Raw genomic sequence first — 12,537 nt, 5'->3', positions numbered from 1 at the left:
GCTGGCTGTCAGTTAAAGTATTTATATGCAAAAATCATGCTGGCTGTCAATTAAAGTATTAATGTGCAAACCATTAACTGTCCTGAGATTTTCTGGGGGACTTCAAATGTAGAAAGTACTGCAACCAGAAAAATACCTGTACATAAGTTATTTCTTAGATTTACCTGGACTAAAATAATAACTTGCATTATGAGGTACCTTTCAAAACTTTACTTGTTGCTTACAATAGGTAAGAATGTTTTTGTGTGTGCCTCGTGTAGGCAAATGGAGTGACTTATCCTGCAAGCTCATGAAATCTCTTTTCTCCCACTAGTACAGTCTTATGAATCTCTGAGCTCCCACATTCTTGTATATATCTGTTTACACACTCACATTTCTCTGTCTTGAATTTATCTTACCCTTGGTGGTACCTTATTATAGAAGGTACTATCCCTTCCTTTCTTAACTGAATGTAAAGGTTAGATTAAATGACCAGAATACATGAGTAACTCACTTTTCTACTTCATGGATGACTTGCATTTCAGTGAATCCCCTGCTGAACCCTTGAACAGAAGCACATCCTGGTTTCCTCTGAGTATTTCTCATCCCTGCTTCTGTGCACGTGGCTTATGGTACTTACATGGCTGGAGTACTTCTGGGCAGGCCCATGGCATTGGTTGATGGCACAGCAGGAAGCGAGGGAAGAACAGCACTAAGGAAAGCCACTGGATTCTGAATCCGTCCAGTCGGGGAGATGGGAGCAGGAGTCACAGTCTGTGGCTGGAAGTGTTTTACGCTGGATGTAGAGAGTGTTAACGGAGGCACCGCGGGTTCTTTGGGGCTTGGGAGAGACTGTTCGCTTTTGCTTGTAAACCCTCCCAAAGACCTCGATTGGGCAGGTGGGGGATTTCCTGAGAAATTTTCCATGTTGTTTGTTCTCTGAGTTGCTTGAGGGACGTTGCTGAATGCTGCAAGGGAGGAGCTGGCCAAGGAGCTGGCCGGTGGTGAGGTTTGGGATGGCAGGAACTGCTTAGGGCGGGTGTAGCCAAAAGCTTGTGAAACAGAGGCTGAGCTTTGCTTGTACAGAGTTGAGGTGGACTGTTGGTGGAGTGAAGTAGCAGAATTCAATGAAACCGTGTTGAATGACAGCTCTCTTAGAGATGCCTGATGCACCTGCTGCTGTTCAAGCAAGACCTGGTTGTGCAGCTGTTTTAACTGGCTCTGATCACTGCACATAAAATAAAGATGAGCAAAATTGGTTATGAGCCCTGAAATATGCTAGTTGACTACATTTCCATATATGAATTGAGAGAGAAAAATGAGTTGTGAGAGGGAAAAAAATGTCCTGTGATACCACAAGATACAAAGGAAACTCCTAACGACTTTCTCTATCATTATGAGAAGAGCATAAAATTAGTTTGCTACTAAAATAAACTTTTCCTTCCTCTCCCCTTCTTTGCCAGAGGCACAAAAGCTTTTTGTCTGAAAATTATTTGATGGAAGATAATTCTTACATTTGATCATGTGAAATATAAATATAAATTTTGCTTGAAGATATTTAAGGCACGGCATTGTCAAATTCTGCTTCCTGTCATCTCACTGCTTATGCAACTAAGAGTAAGATTTGGTGTATCATATTTTAAATGAGCATTTGCAAGCCAGATTGGAATGAATTTACCTCCTGTTGAAGCGAGTTCTGAGACCAGCATTTTGACTGATAAAGCTTTGTAATAATCACCATAAGAGGTATTGCCAATGTAGTTTAGATGGTGTTGACATTCAGTGACAGGCAGGGGTGTCTAATTCAGAGAGGACTTGCATTTCATGCTGTTGTTGTTTTCTAGATGCTATGTGCTAGATATGTCAACTGCTTTGCAATTAAGGAGAATTATTTTGCCTTGTCAAGTGTTTTATTTAGTTTTTAGGTATATAGAAATATAGCACATGAAAAACAGGCTGGTTTTTTCCCTTCCCAAAACCAGAAAGGACATAGAGGATATGGAAAATGGTCATGTTATAAACTACTAAATGACTGTTGATAAAAAGTGAAAAATGTAGAATTAGAGACCAACCACAACTGGTACTGACAAACCAAACATGTGGTCAACAGAACTTCTTTTTAGTTAAAAGAATTACTGTTTCTATAATGTATTAAAGATAACCATAAAGATAGATAATTTAGATATAATTATATTATAACAATTATCATTATACATTATTATAATAATTTGGATAATAAAACTATTTCTAGCTTTCAAAAAGTAAAATGTTAGAGAATTAGAAGTTACATGGTCCTGATTTTGTGTCCTTCGTATATACATCTGCATAATAAAGCACTCCTTTGTTACAGAGGGTTTTTGTGGGGGGGTGTGTGTGAGAGAAATGCTGCTTTAAGCAAGCATTGCACAACTTAAATACTGCTTCTGCTCCTCCCTTAAAAACACCATAGCTCTGAAAGTAGACAGTGCTGTCAATATGGGGCTCATAAAGTAAAAAAAAATCAGTGCTCCAAATTTTTCCTCTGCTACATGGTATGTAAATTCTCTCTTCTCCTTATAATGTTTATGCTATGAAATTACAGGCCTGCGTAACAGTACCAATGAATTACTTTATAAAGTCCTTCCTGAGCCTATAGTTGTATTCAAGAAATGAAATTAAGGATTTTTTGTTAAACTAGATATGGGAGGCTGAAAAAATGCCAAAAATATATTACTTAACAAAGTGCAGTGTAAATTCCACAAATTGTTCTCTAAGAAAACTACACTACTTTTTCAAATTTCCCCTTGAGCTCCTGGTGCACTAGTCGTGCAGGTGCTTCTTAGTTCAAGGGGTTTCACATTATCAAACACTTCCAAATGTTTTATCTGTTTTAGGAGGCAATTACGCCTGTGGGACATAAAGTCATGAGGAATGGCCTTTGGGACAACAGCTACCCTCTAGTTGCCAGTCCATACTACGTGTGAGACCAAATATGTCTGATTTTGGCAAAATTGCATACCCAGAACTGAGTGACGTGTGTGAAGAACCTGCTTTTATTTTGCCTGCTTAAAAGCAGGGCTGTTTACCTTTTGATTGCAGCAGAAAACATTGTGGAATTAATAAAATTTCAGAGGGAAAACATTTTCCTTTTAAAATTGGAGAACACTTTTCCTAAGAGGGATATACAGAATATGTAGAATATGTTTTCTAAGAGTACGGTTAATTAGGCCACTGCCATGTGATGCTGACTGTCTTTTTTCTCTGTGTTTGAGTTTTTGCTCTAGGGCTATAGTGCCATGGTCTATAAATACTAAATAATATCAGTGATGCTCCTGAGACTTTGAATTCCGTTTACTTACAGCTTTGGTTTAGCCAGTACTGGGGGAGGTTCCTTGGATGGTGAAGTTGGCTCAGTTATTTTCATTGGCTGTCCATTTATCTTCTCTGGGAAATGGTTGGGTCTGATTTGATTTGTAGCACCGGGTCCATCCTCTGACGATGATTCACTTCCTTTCTCATCTTCGGGCAGCTTGAAGTGCACGCGGAGCCCTATCTTGGAACTCGATCTGGGTTCGTTGTGGTTCACGAGAACACCTTCAAGTTTAGGTTTAGGTGTTTGGTTTGTTCCGTGGGGGAAAGGAGCGTGTGGGGGAGGTTGGTGTTCAGTAGCAACAAAGTCAATGGAGCCCGTGGTGTGAAGGGTGGCAGCGTTGCTGCTGTCTTCGGATGCTGAAAGAGTAAACAGCAAACTTTTACGTAAATGCCATAAATCATAGTGAAATAAAATCACAAAATTACAGTTCAGAAAACTCTCTCTGGTGTCCTTCTGGCTGTTGGACTGAGTTGTTTGACTTTGTTTATATAACAACAAATTCCCGTAAAAAAGGACTATTGTAAAGGTGGAGGGAAAAGAGACACCGTTCTAGTTTGGAAAACCAAGCAGTGCTCTTCAACCATGTCCCCTGTACATTCCATTAGCATCTTTGAAATAAAAAATTTCTTTTCAGAGAATTCTCAGACCTTTTAGTTACGAAGAACATTTCTAGAACTCGAGCTGAATTGGAGTCACCAACACACTCTGCCCTTATGTTCTGTACGGTGCCTTGGCAGCCTAAATCATAGCCTGCTCTGCTTGTATTTACTGGGGAGCAAAGGACTAAAACAAACTCTTACCTCTGACAGTGAGATGTGCTGTACTGGATACTGTGCCATATTTATTGTTTGCAGTACAGGTGAAAGTGCCAGAATCTTCTGAAAATACTTCAGCAATAACGAGAGTACAAATTTCCTCTGCAAAGCATCAGAGCAATGTTAGTACTTGAAGTGAACGTGTAGGGAACAAACACACAGAACTCTGGCTGTCCTTCAGGAGATTTCCTTAAGGTCTTTAACCTTGCTTAGTTTGATTTTATTTTCATCAGTATTATCAATTTTGGCAGCCTTTGTGTGCAGCAGCTGTTATCAGCATTGTCTGCAGCAACTGCTGTCCTCTGTGCTCCAGCATGCCCAATGGAAGTGAAGAACAGGTGTCAGCAGCATGTGGAAAACACTGGAAAATGTTTTCCTAAGGACATGAAGTACAGACTTAAGACAGAAGCACTTTAAAATTGAATTTAGAAAAATACAGTGTACTCTATACTCTCAACTCACTAAAATAGATATATTTTTATCTCTGCAGATAGAAAGATTAATTATAATTAACAGTTATATTTATATATTATATATATTTTTATATATATAACACACACACATATATATATATATATATATAATTGTAATTTAAGTGGAGTCACTTCGTGAGAGGGAGAAACACAAAATATAGGCTGGCATTTTCCAAAAGTACCCATGCAGACTTGCAGATAGAGGGGGTTGTGCTAATCATGCTTATAGAAAGGTGCCTTTTCACTTCCTTGCAAAGAAGACTCATGGACACCAAAAATGTGCTAGCAGAAGTGTACTATGAAAAACTATATTCCATCTTGAAAAGTCCATCTGGCATTATGACACTCCTGTCTGACCAGTGTCTGATGTGTCTGGGCAGCAGTACCAGCCAATAAATACCTATGGTGATGGGATTTTAAGTCTTTTGTTTGTCTGGGACGGGGAGGGAGAGCAACATCTCAAGCGTATGAAATGTGGGCTGATAAAATTTCTTCAAAATTAGTCAGTGACTATTTTGCTACCCTTTTGCAATAAACTTTCCTAAAACCCTACAGGATAAATATTTTATGAGTATTTCTGTAGAAAACCGTATCACACTTAAACTTGATTGTTTCATGGCATCACTGAGGGGAACCTAGTAGCAACAAAGAGATTGCTTGCTATCAGCTACTGGAGAATAATAGTTTGTTATAGTACTAGTTTAAGGCATTATAAGATGTAGTTTATCGTGCTGGGATTTGCCAATGGCTGCATGCATGGAAATCCAGATTCCTTCTGAATGAGCAGCAGGTGATGAGGCTGTGACAACTGCACCCATCTGATGATCCTCTCCAAACTGCTTCACATTACTCAGCAGTGATGCCAGCGGACAGTAAGGGAACAGTATCGTTGGGTGCTGGTTGAAGCTCCATTTTTTTCCATCCTAAATCTCAGAGAGAGGGAGCTTCTTTCAAGACACTTTTCAGGGTAAAAAAACTTCTAATAGGGCAAGGAGAAGAGTTACAGAAATTTATTATGTAAGAAGTAATACTCCTTTGATGATTTTCCATCTTAAGAGGGGCAGCTTTATATTTCCAGTAACGAGAAGCATACTGAGGAGAGTGATCCTCTCATGGAGAAGTAATTAAAATCTGTAAGGCTCCTCTGTTCCAATCATGTGAAGTAACCTGCCTTCTACCCTGACCCCTGAAATTAGCAGGCCCAGCCATGTTTATAGGATTTGCTGATATCAGGGGTAGAACACCTGATGTGGCACTCTCATATTACGCTGGTCCAGAGCACAGGGAATGGCTGACATGGCTAAACATCTGATGCAATGTTCCCTAACTGGTAAACTAGATAAAAATAGCTCAGTCCTACATCATCTGGTGTACTTTTGGACCTCAGATGTACAGGGGACCCTTATACATTGGTTTTATTAATCTTTAGCTCATTTAGATCCCGGGTTAGAACTGAGTCAAAGCAGAATGGAAACACTTTCTTCAAAAGAGACAGAACTAATTCAAATTATATATTTATGGAACAGTCTACAGTGAAATGCAACTTACAAGTAGCTACAGATTATGGAGAAAAGAAAAAAATACTTTATTAAATTATAGAATTTGAATAATCCATGTTTTGTGAAGGAAAATAACCACATTTATATAATGCAAAAATTACGAGCCTTTTGATGATCCTCACCTGGTTCAGCCATAGATCGTGGTTCTAAAGGGAAGAAGAGCAGAATTATTAGACTGAATATAATTGCTTTTGCCAATATATGTATTTTTTTAAGCACTAAATATAAAGTTTGACTCCTCAATATGATGGAATACTGGAATTTGACCCAGTTTTCTGTTTATGGGGTGGTAGAGACAGCCAAGCCTTCTACTCAATGGCATGTCAAAGCCACTGAACAATGTGAACACTTAGGAACCTTTTTGGGAATTTATGAAAATAAATTCTGCAAGAAGTATTTTTTGCATTATTAGTACTACTTTATCTTGAAGACAATTTCTGAAACTAAGACACGCAAAACCATGTTATGATGAACCATTGTTTCACTGAGGTTTGGTTTAGTGTTGTATTGAAGGAATTTCTGTTGAATTTTCTCAATTTTTAACATTCCAGTGACTTATGAGAAAATTGCAAATGTTTTGACTGCGTTTGAAAATTACCAGAGAAGTCTGTGTTTACAACCTACTGTGTATCACGTGCACACGTGCATGTGTCAGCATGGCAACGTGCACATCAGGTTACTTTTGAGGATAAATAAGCAATCTACTGCCCATAAGCACTATTATAAAGTTACCTACCTGAAAGGTGAGGGATTTACAGGCAATGGAACTCTACATAAAAGGTGTGAACTCAAAAAAGACCAGTGGAAGTAAGGCTGAATTAGAAGAGGACACTGAAGTGGCAAAGGGATCAAAGCAGAAGGCAAAATGATTCAAGAGTTTGGGGAATCTCAGCAAATACTACCTGTGAGGTGCTGGTCAATTCATTCACAGTTTGAGCTTCTGGGAACCAGATTTATTGCCATAAATTCAGCTTGCGTGGTTCTTACCATTGTAATAAGAAATTCACAGGGTTGCTATGTTAGCAATTTTTTTGCTTGCCTATATTTTATTAGACACGATACTTTCACACAGAAAACATACTTTTCTGTAATATCCTAAAATCTGGAGAATCTTCTATCAGTGTTCCTTCTCTATACCATTCAACCTTTGGGGAAGGAGCTCCTTTCACCCGACATTCAAAGACAACAAGCTGCCCCTCAGAAGCTGAAATATCCTGTAACATCTAATAGAGAAAATGAATAGACAGTCAGTAAATGCCTTAATGCTCTGGAAGCAATACTGATTTCAGTAAGATTTAATAAAGCCACTTAAATCTTTGAGTAGCTTCAGAAATGCATAATTCCTTTTTTTACATTTGATAGCTAGAAATTTTTTAATCATCTCTTTCTACAGTTAATTGACCTCTAATTTTCAAATATGTCATAGAACAAATTACCTTTGTAAATACAGGAGCAGCAATTATAGGTCTTCCATCCAGTCCTTGTAAATAGTTAGTGGGGCTTTGGGCCTGTAGGTTGCAAAACATCACAAGATGATGTTTAGGTGTACAGACATTATTTTTCCATATACAGGAGAAGTGGGTGAAGTCCAAAGCAAAATATTTAATGCAATGAATAGAAATTCTATTGTGGACAACTGCTGGTGATCATCCTGGATGGGATAACAGCAAAAATGCTGCTAGTGCTTTATTACCTAGTCGAGTCCATCTTGGCAAGGAAAACTTCACTGCAGTGTATTGTGACATCTTTTGTTAATAATTCCCTAAGGCAAACCTTTGTTGGCTGCTTGGTCGTAGTTTTGTTTTTAAAATCCTTACTCACAAAATATTTATGGATGTTAAGAAGGAAATGTTAAGTCAAGTCACGTGTGTGACTGCTACTGTAATTCTTTTCCTTTGCCTAAACCAAACCATTTAAGAAGGTGAGATATCACCCTCTTGATCCTACTCAGTGAAATCAGAATGGAGTTATTCTTCTCCTGGAAAATTTTGTTTTCTAGATTGATTATTTAATAGAGTTTTTCCTTTTAGTGAAATAAGAGTTGCCCCAGAAAAGCAAAATTACTGATTCAGTATCTCAGGAAACAGAGCCAAATTTACATAGGTGATATTTTATAAACCAACAAGATTAAAAGTGGTGATTTTTTGAGATAACTATTACTCTTGACTTAAGCAACTTCTCTTAAATGGTGAAATGTCTCAGAGGCTTAGTTCTATTCTCATTGTAGTAAAAAGTAAAGATGCATTGCTTCACCTGTTCAGTATCTGTTTATTGGTTACCACCTAATTCTGGCCTGTAAACTTTCAAAAATTAGTGTAAAGCGAGTTTCTCATGAACATTTCAGTTTTAAGGAAATATGGCTCCTCTTTCCTATCAGGAAAGAATTCACAGCTGTGAATATTCTGACAGGTTGCAACAAAAAGGACTCAAAATGTATGCTAACATTAATTAGAAACTCTTTGATATGGATATTGAAATCTTATGTGGCAAACATGTATATCTACATATGAAGTAAACATAGTAGTGAAATGATTTAGCTTAAAATAAGTTTCATTGAAAGGAAAAGATTTCAAGTGAGTTCTGTAGCAAGAGAGAGAAAAACGTTATAGGCTGCTATTGAAGGTGAATGAGTCTGTGATTTATAAAAGTTTGCTTTTTGTCCTTGAAATTCCCTGTATTGTCTCCCATACCGGATTAACTGATGTTGGCACAGTCTGGACAGGTACAGACACAGGCTGGATCACAGTTGGTGGTGCCTTGGAGGTTTCTTGATGCTTGGTTGCAGTTCTGACAGCAGGAGATGCTGCATTCACAGAGGTGTCTGCTGTCCTTGGTTTGCTGTGAAATATTAACCAAGAGTAAGTTCTCTGACAGGAAGGCAGAGCTCTGTGTGTGTGTGTGTCCTTAGTTATGTGTGTCTCAGTTGCATATCAACCTCACATATCAGCCTCACTTCTGGGATTGAATTCCATGTGCTCCTGGGTAAAGTTGCATTTTGTTAGAGCCAGCCTGCATATCTGTCCACTCTAGTACCCCAGTTCAGTCACCCCAAATGCAATAAATGGCCTGGATTAACCCAGCCTGAGCAGCATGAGAAAGCAGTGCTGTTTTCACAGAGGACAGTGCTGGTTTCTCTTGTGTGAAAGTTTGGGCCTATAAGATAATGAAAATACCATGGTTTGCTTGGTACAGATTCAATAATTTATTGCTGAACAACAGATGGTTTCTGACCAACATATCCTCAATTTTGATAGTGTACAGATTGGCACCTATTCACTTCTAGGCTGTGTCTATGTGTGATTATAAGAGTTGACCCTATTTAATTTTATTGCCAAGTGAAATAATGCAAACAGTGAAGAGATGGTCTTTTTATCCAATTCGAGGTGCCCAGGTCCCCACAGGAAGCCCGACCTTTAAAACAGAGGAAACCTTACTCAGAGTGAAGATACAACTGTTGTTGTGATCACTGATTTCTCTTTTGAACTTCTTTTAGCATCTGTTCTCATGTTAATTCCCTTTAATTACAGTGTTCAGATTCATGTGATGGCAGCTGGAAGCCCAGGAAAAATGAAGACTTTCATTATACCCAAACCTGATCATTTGAGGACCACAATGGCAGAGCAGCATTTTTTTTTTAATCTCAGAAAAAATTACTTCACAATTTAACAAGGTAAGTAATTTAGAGAAGCCATCAGGTGGTCAAGATCATGGTCAGTGCTACATTGACACCTGATGAGGTGAATATGAAAAAAAATACGCCTGAGACAGTTAGACAAGTCTGAACTAGAACTGTGGAAAACTTAGCAATTCATCCCCAAACCTTTCAGATCTTCTTGATCTTAAGTTTTATATTAAACCCTTACATTTATCAAAGTCCATAAACCAATTCAGTGGAGAATATTTTATGCCTTTGAACTTAAAATCACGTACAACAGGATTTGCTGTCAGCCTGAGGTGTTTAGTCGAACAAACTGCAAATGTCTTATCTTTGCATTTTAAAAACTGACATTTGTAATGAGCATAATGCTCCCTAATAATGGATGAAACCAACAGGGTGCATGTCTATCTGGTTAAGATTTTCTCTGTATAAAGCAGTTTACTTTTGGGATTGAAAGCAAAGGAGTTAAAAATAAAAGACTGATTATTTTAGTTTTCAACCACTCTGACTCTCTTTCTGGTTAACAGAAGGACTTTGATTCTAAAAGACTGTTGATTTTAAGAGATTGGATCAGATTCTAAATGATCAGGGGATGGATTTCATCTAGGACAAATAAAACTATTTCCCAGGTTTTAGATGACATCTGACATATTTTATTTTTATAATTAAGTAGCCTTTTATACCATCATTTCAGTTTACTCTAGTGCATATCTATTAATTTCCTTATCTTAAATCTAAATAATTATTCTGTACCCATATTCTGCCAAAAACTTCATGACATGCTGTATTTTCATGTGAGAAATTGTATTGCACTGTTTGTCCAAGTCAGGTGCTTAAATCAGCATTTAAGATGAGTCTAGTCAAATGGCTTCAGGATTAGTAAATTAATTTTAGTAGTTCAATCTTTAAGGTGCCATCTTTCCTCTTGTGTTTATATTTAAAATTAAAGTTTCAATTCTTAATCTAAAATTGAAGACACAAACGAACATATGTGTGTTTGGTCCATATTATTTGTAAATCAAACAAACAGGCATGCAAACAAAACCCAACCCAAACAATCCAAACAAATCCTAAACAGACCCCTAACGTGTTGGAGGTTGCAAACTGAAAGGTCTGCACTTATGAGGTTTTTTAATGGTAAAAATTATGCAAGATGTCATTGATTTTAAACTTACTGATCCATTTCGTTTGTGATGATTTCACCTTCAGAGTCAGAAGAAGAGATTCCTATGAAAAAATTAAAAAAACCCAAAACCAAACATTCAGCAGAGGGGTTTTTGAAGTTTATCTACGAATGATACAAACCATTAATCAGATTTCCTCTAGAGCATTCTATGGATATATATTATAAAGCTGTGCCAAAACAAAAGATCACATTCCAGGGGAAGTGAACCAGCATTGGATACTGTGCAAGATGCAGAACTGCTGTTGACATGGGGCAAATTTGGGATTAGGTGCAACTGAAATAAGGAAAACAGCATCCAAGAGTGAATGTATACCTGGGTCTTCCTCAGGTTCTCTTTAAAATGTCTCTATGATTTAGTCTGTAGTTGTTGTTGTGAATCAAGGAAGAGCTTTCTTTCCTCAGACACTTGATACTACCATTCAAAAGGAAAAAGTTAAAAACTAGACCTTGAATCATAACTGTTATTCTCAAACTAGAGCCTTGTAGCACAATATGGAGAAGATAATAGCTCAGTTTACTAACAGCTGTCTTACTGAGACATTTTACACTTCTGACTCAGCCTTCCCTGTGCTTGGAATTTGCATTTTCTCTGCAGCTCCTGCCAGTGAGCACCTCCGTCAGCCATGGCTTCCCTCCAGCATCCACTGAGCCAGGTAACAGCAGACCTTGGCCTCTGCCTGGAGAACTAGGAAATCCCTGCCAAGCACAGACATCTCCCAGCAGTGGCAGGGGCAGTGCAGAACCTAAAAAAGGATTCTTCATTTCATTGTCAGATTAGAGACGTGAAAGAGGAGCATCAGTAGAACAAAATCCACCCTGTATTAAGTAGGGCAGTGCTCTAATTTGTGATGGTCCCACTGCTGTCAGTGATGGTGCTCGTGGTTTATTTCTCTGCTTGAGAATGGAAAAAAATATCCTCTGTGTTTATTTCAAATTTGTAGTCCTGCAAATGATGGAAGCAATCTAAAATCTTACCCAACAAAGTGTTAAAAAGAAATATAAGTAGACTTCTCTTAGGCCCAGTAGGTATAGCAGAAAGCATAAGGAGAAAGACATCTAAAGAAGACATCTAAATCTGCAGATATATACTCTGTTTTATTTACATCTACTGGGCAAGTAAAATACCAAATTGATGGCATATTTATTTTGGTTACAGGGCCCAATAAAGGGTTAAGAGGAAGGGGTCCTATGTTCAACTTGTAATAGTGACTGTAGGGAAAAGGGATTAATAAGAATTAGACACAAATATTAAGTTCTTATATTTCTGTAGAGTTCCACAGATAAAAAATACAAGGTGGCATCAGAATCTGAATATTTTTAGACTTTGATCTTACAGTGAGATACATCAAATCTCTGGGAAGAGACACAATAAATTAACATGTACAGGGCAGTCTCTTTTCTGAATGGTGCTTTATAGGGAAATAATGAAGGTGGTGATAATGATGAAAAGTGTTTTCTCCCTGCTACGTATTTTTTCATGACAAAGCAACCCGCAGTTAGCAAACAAGACACATA

General features: G+C 37.8%; 1 protein-coding gene across 2 annotated transcripts in view; it reads right to left on the bottom strand.

Annotated features, from left to right (window-relative positions):
• Positions 1-12,537, bottom strand: part of MYPN (myopalladin) — a 62,313-nt gene that overhangs the window by 20,025 nt on the left and 29,751 nt on the right. For both annotated transcript variants that reach the window (XM_027660937.1, XM_027660936.1), the window contains 8 exons: positions 11,012-11,063; positions 8,869-9,016; positions 7,615-7,686; positions 7,260-7,401; positions 6,301-6,324; positions 4,132-4,248; positions 3,318-3,687; positions 620-1,207 (listed from right to left, as the gene is read on the bottom strand). In XM_027660937.1, coding sequence (XP_027516738.1) covers positions 620-1,207; positions 3,318-3,687; positions 4,132-4,248; positions 6,301-6,324; positions 7,260-7,401; positions 7,615-7,686; positions 8,869-9,016; positions 11,012-11,063 — 1,513 coding nt within the window. The remainder of the gene's footprint in view (positions 1-619; positions 1,208-3,317; positions 3,688-4,131; positions 4,249-6,300; positions 6,325-7,259; positions 7,402-7,614; positions 7,687-8,868; positions 9,017-11,011; positions 11,064-12,537) is intronic.

Source organism: Corapipo altera, unplaced genomic scaffold (genome assembly GCF_003945725.1).
Source record: "Corapipo altera isolate COAL_440 unplaced genomic scaffold, ASM394572v1 133, whole genome shotgun sequence".
NCBI lineage: Eukaryota > Metazoa > Chordata > Aves > Passeriformes > Pipridae > Corapipo > Corapipo altera.
Note: the sequence above shows the minus strand (reverse complement) of the source record. Positions and strands in the feature narration are given on the sequence as shown.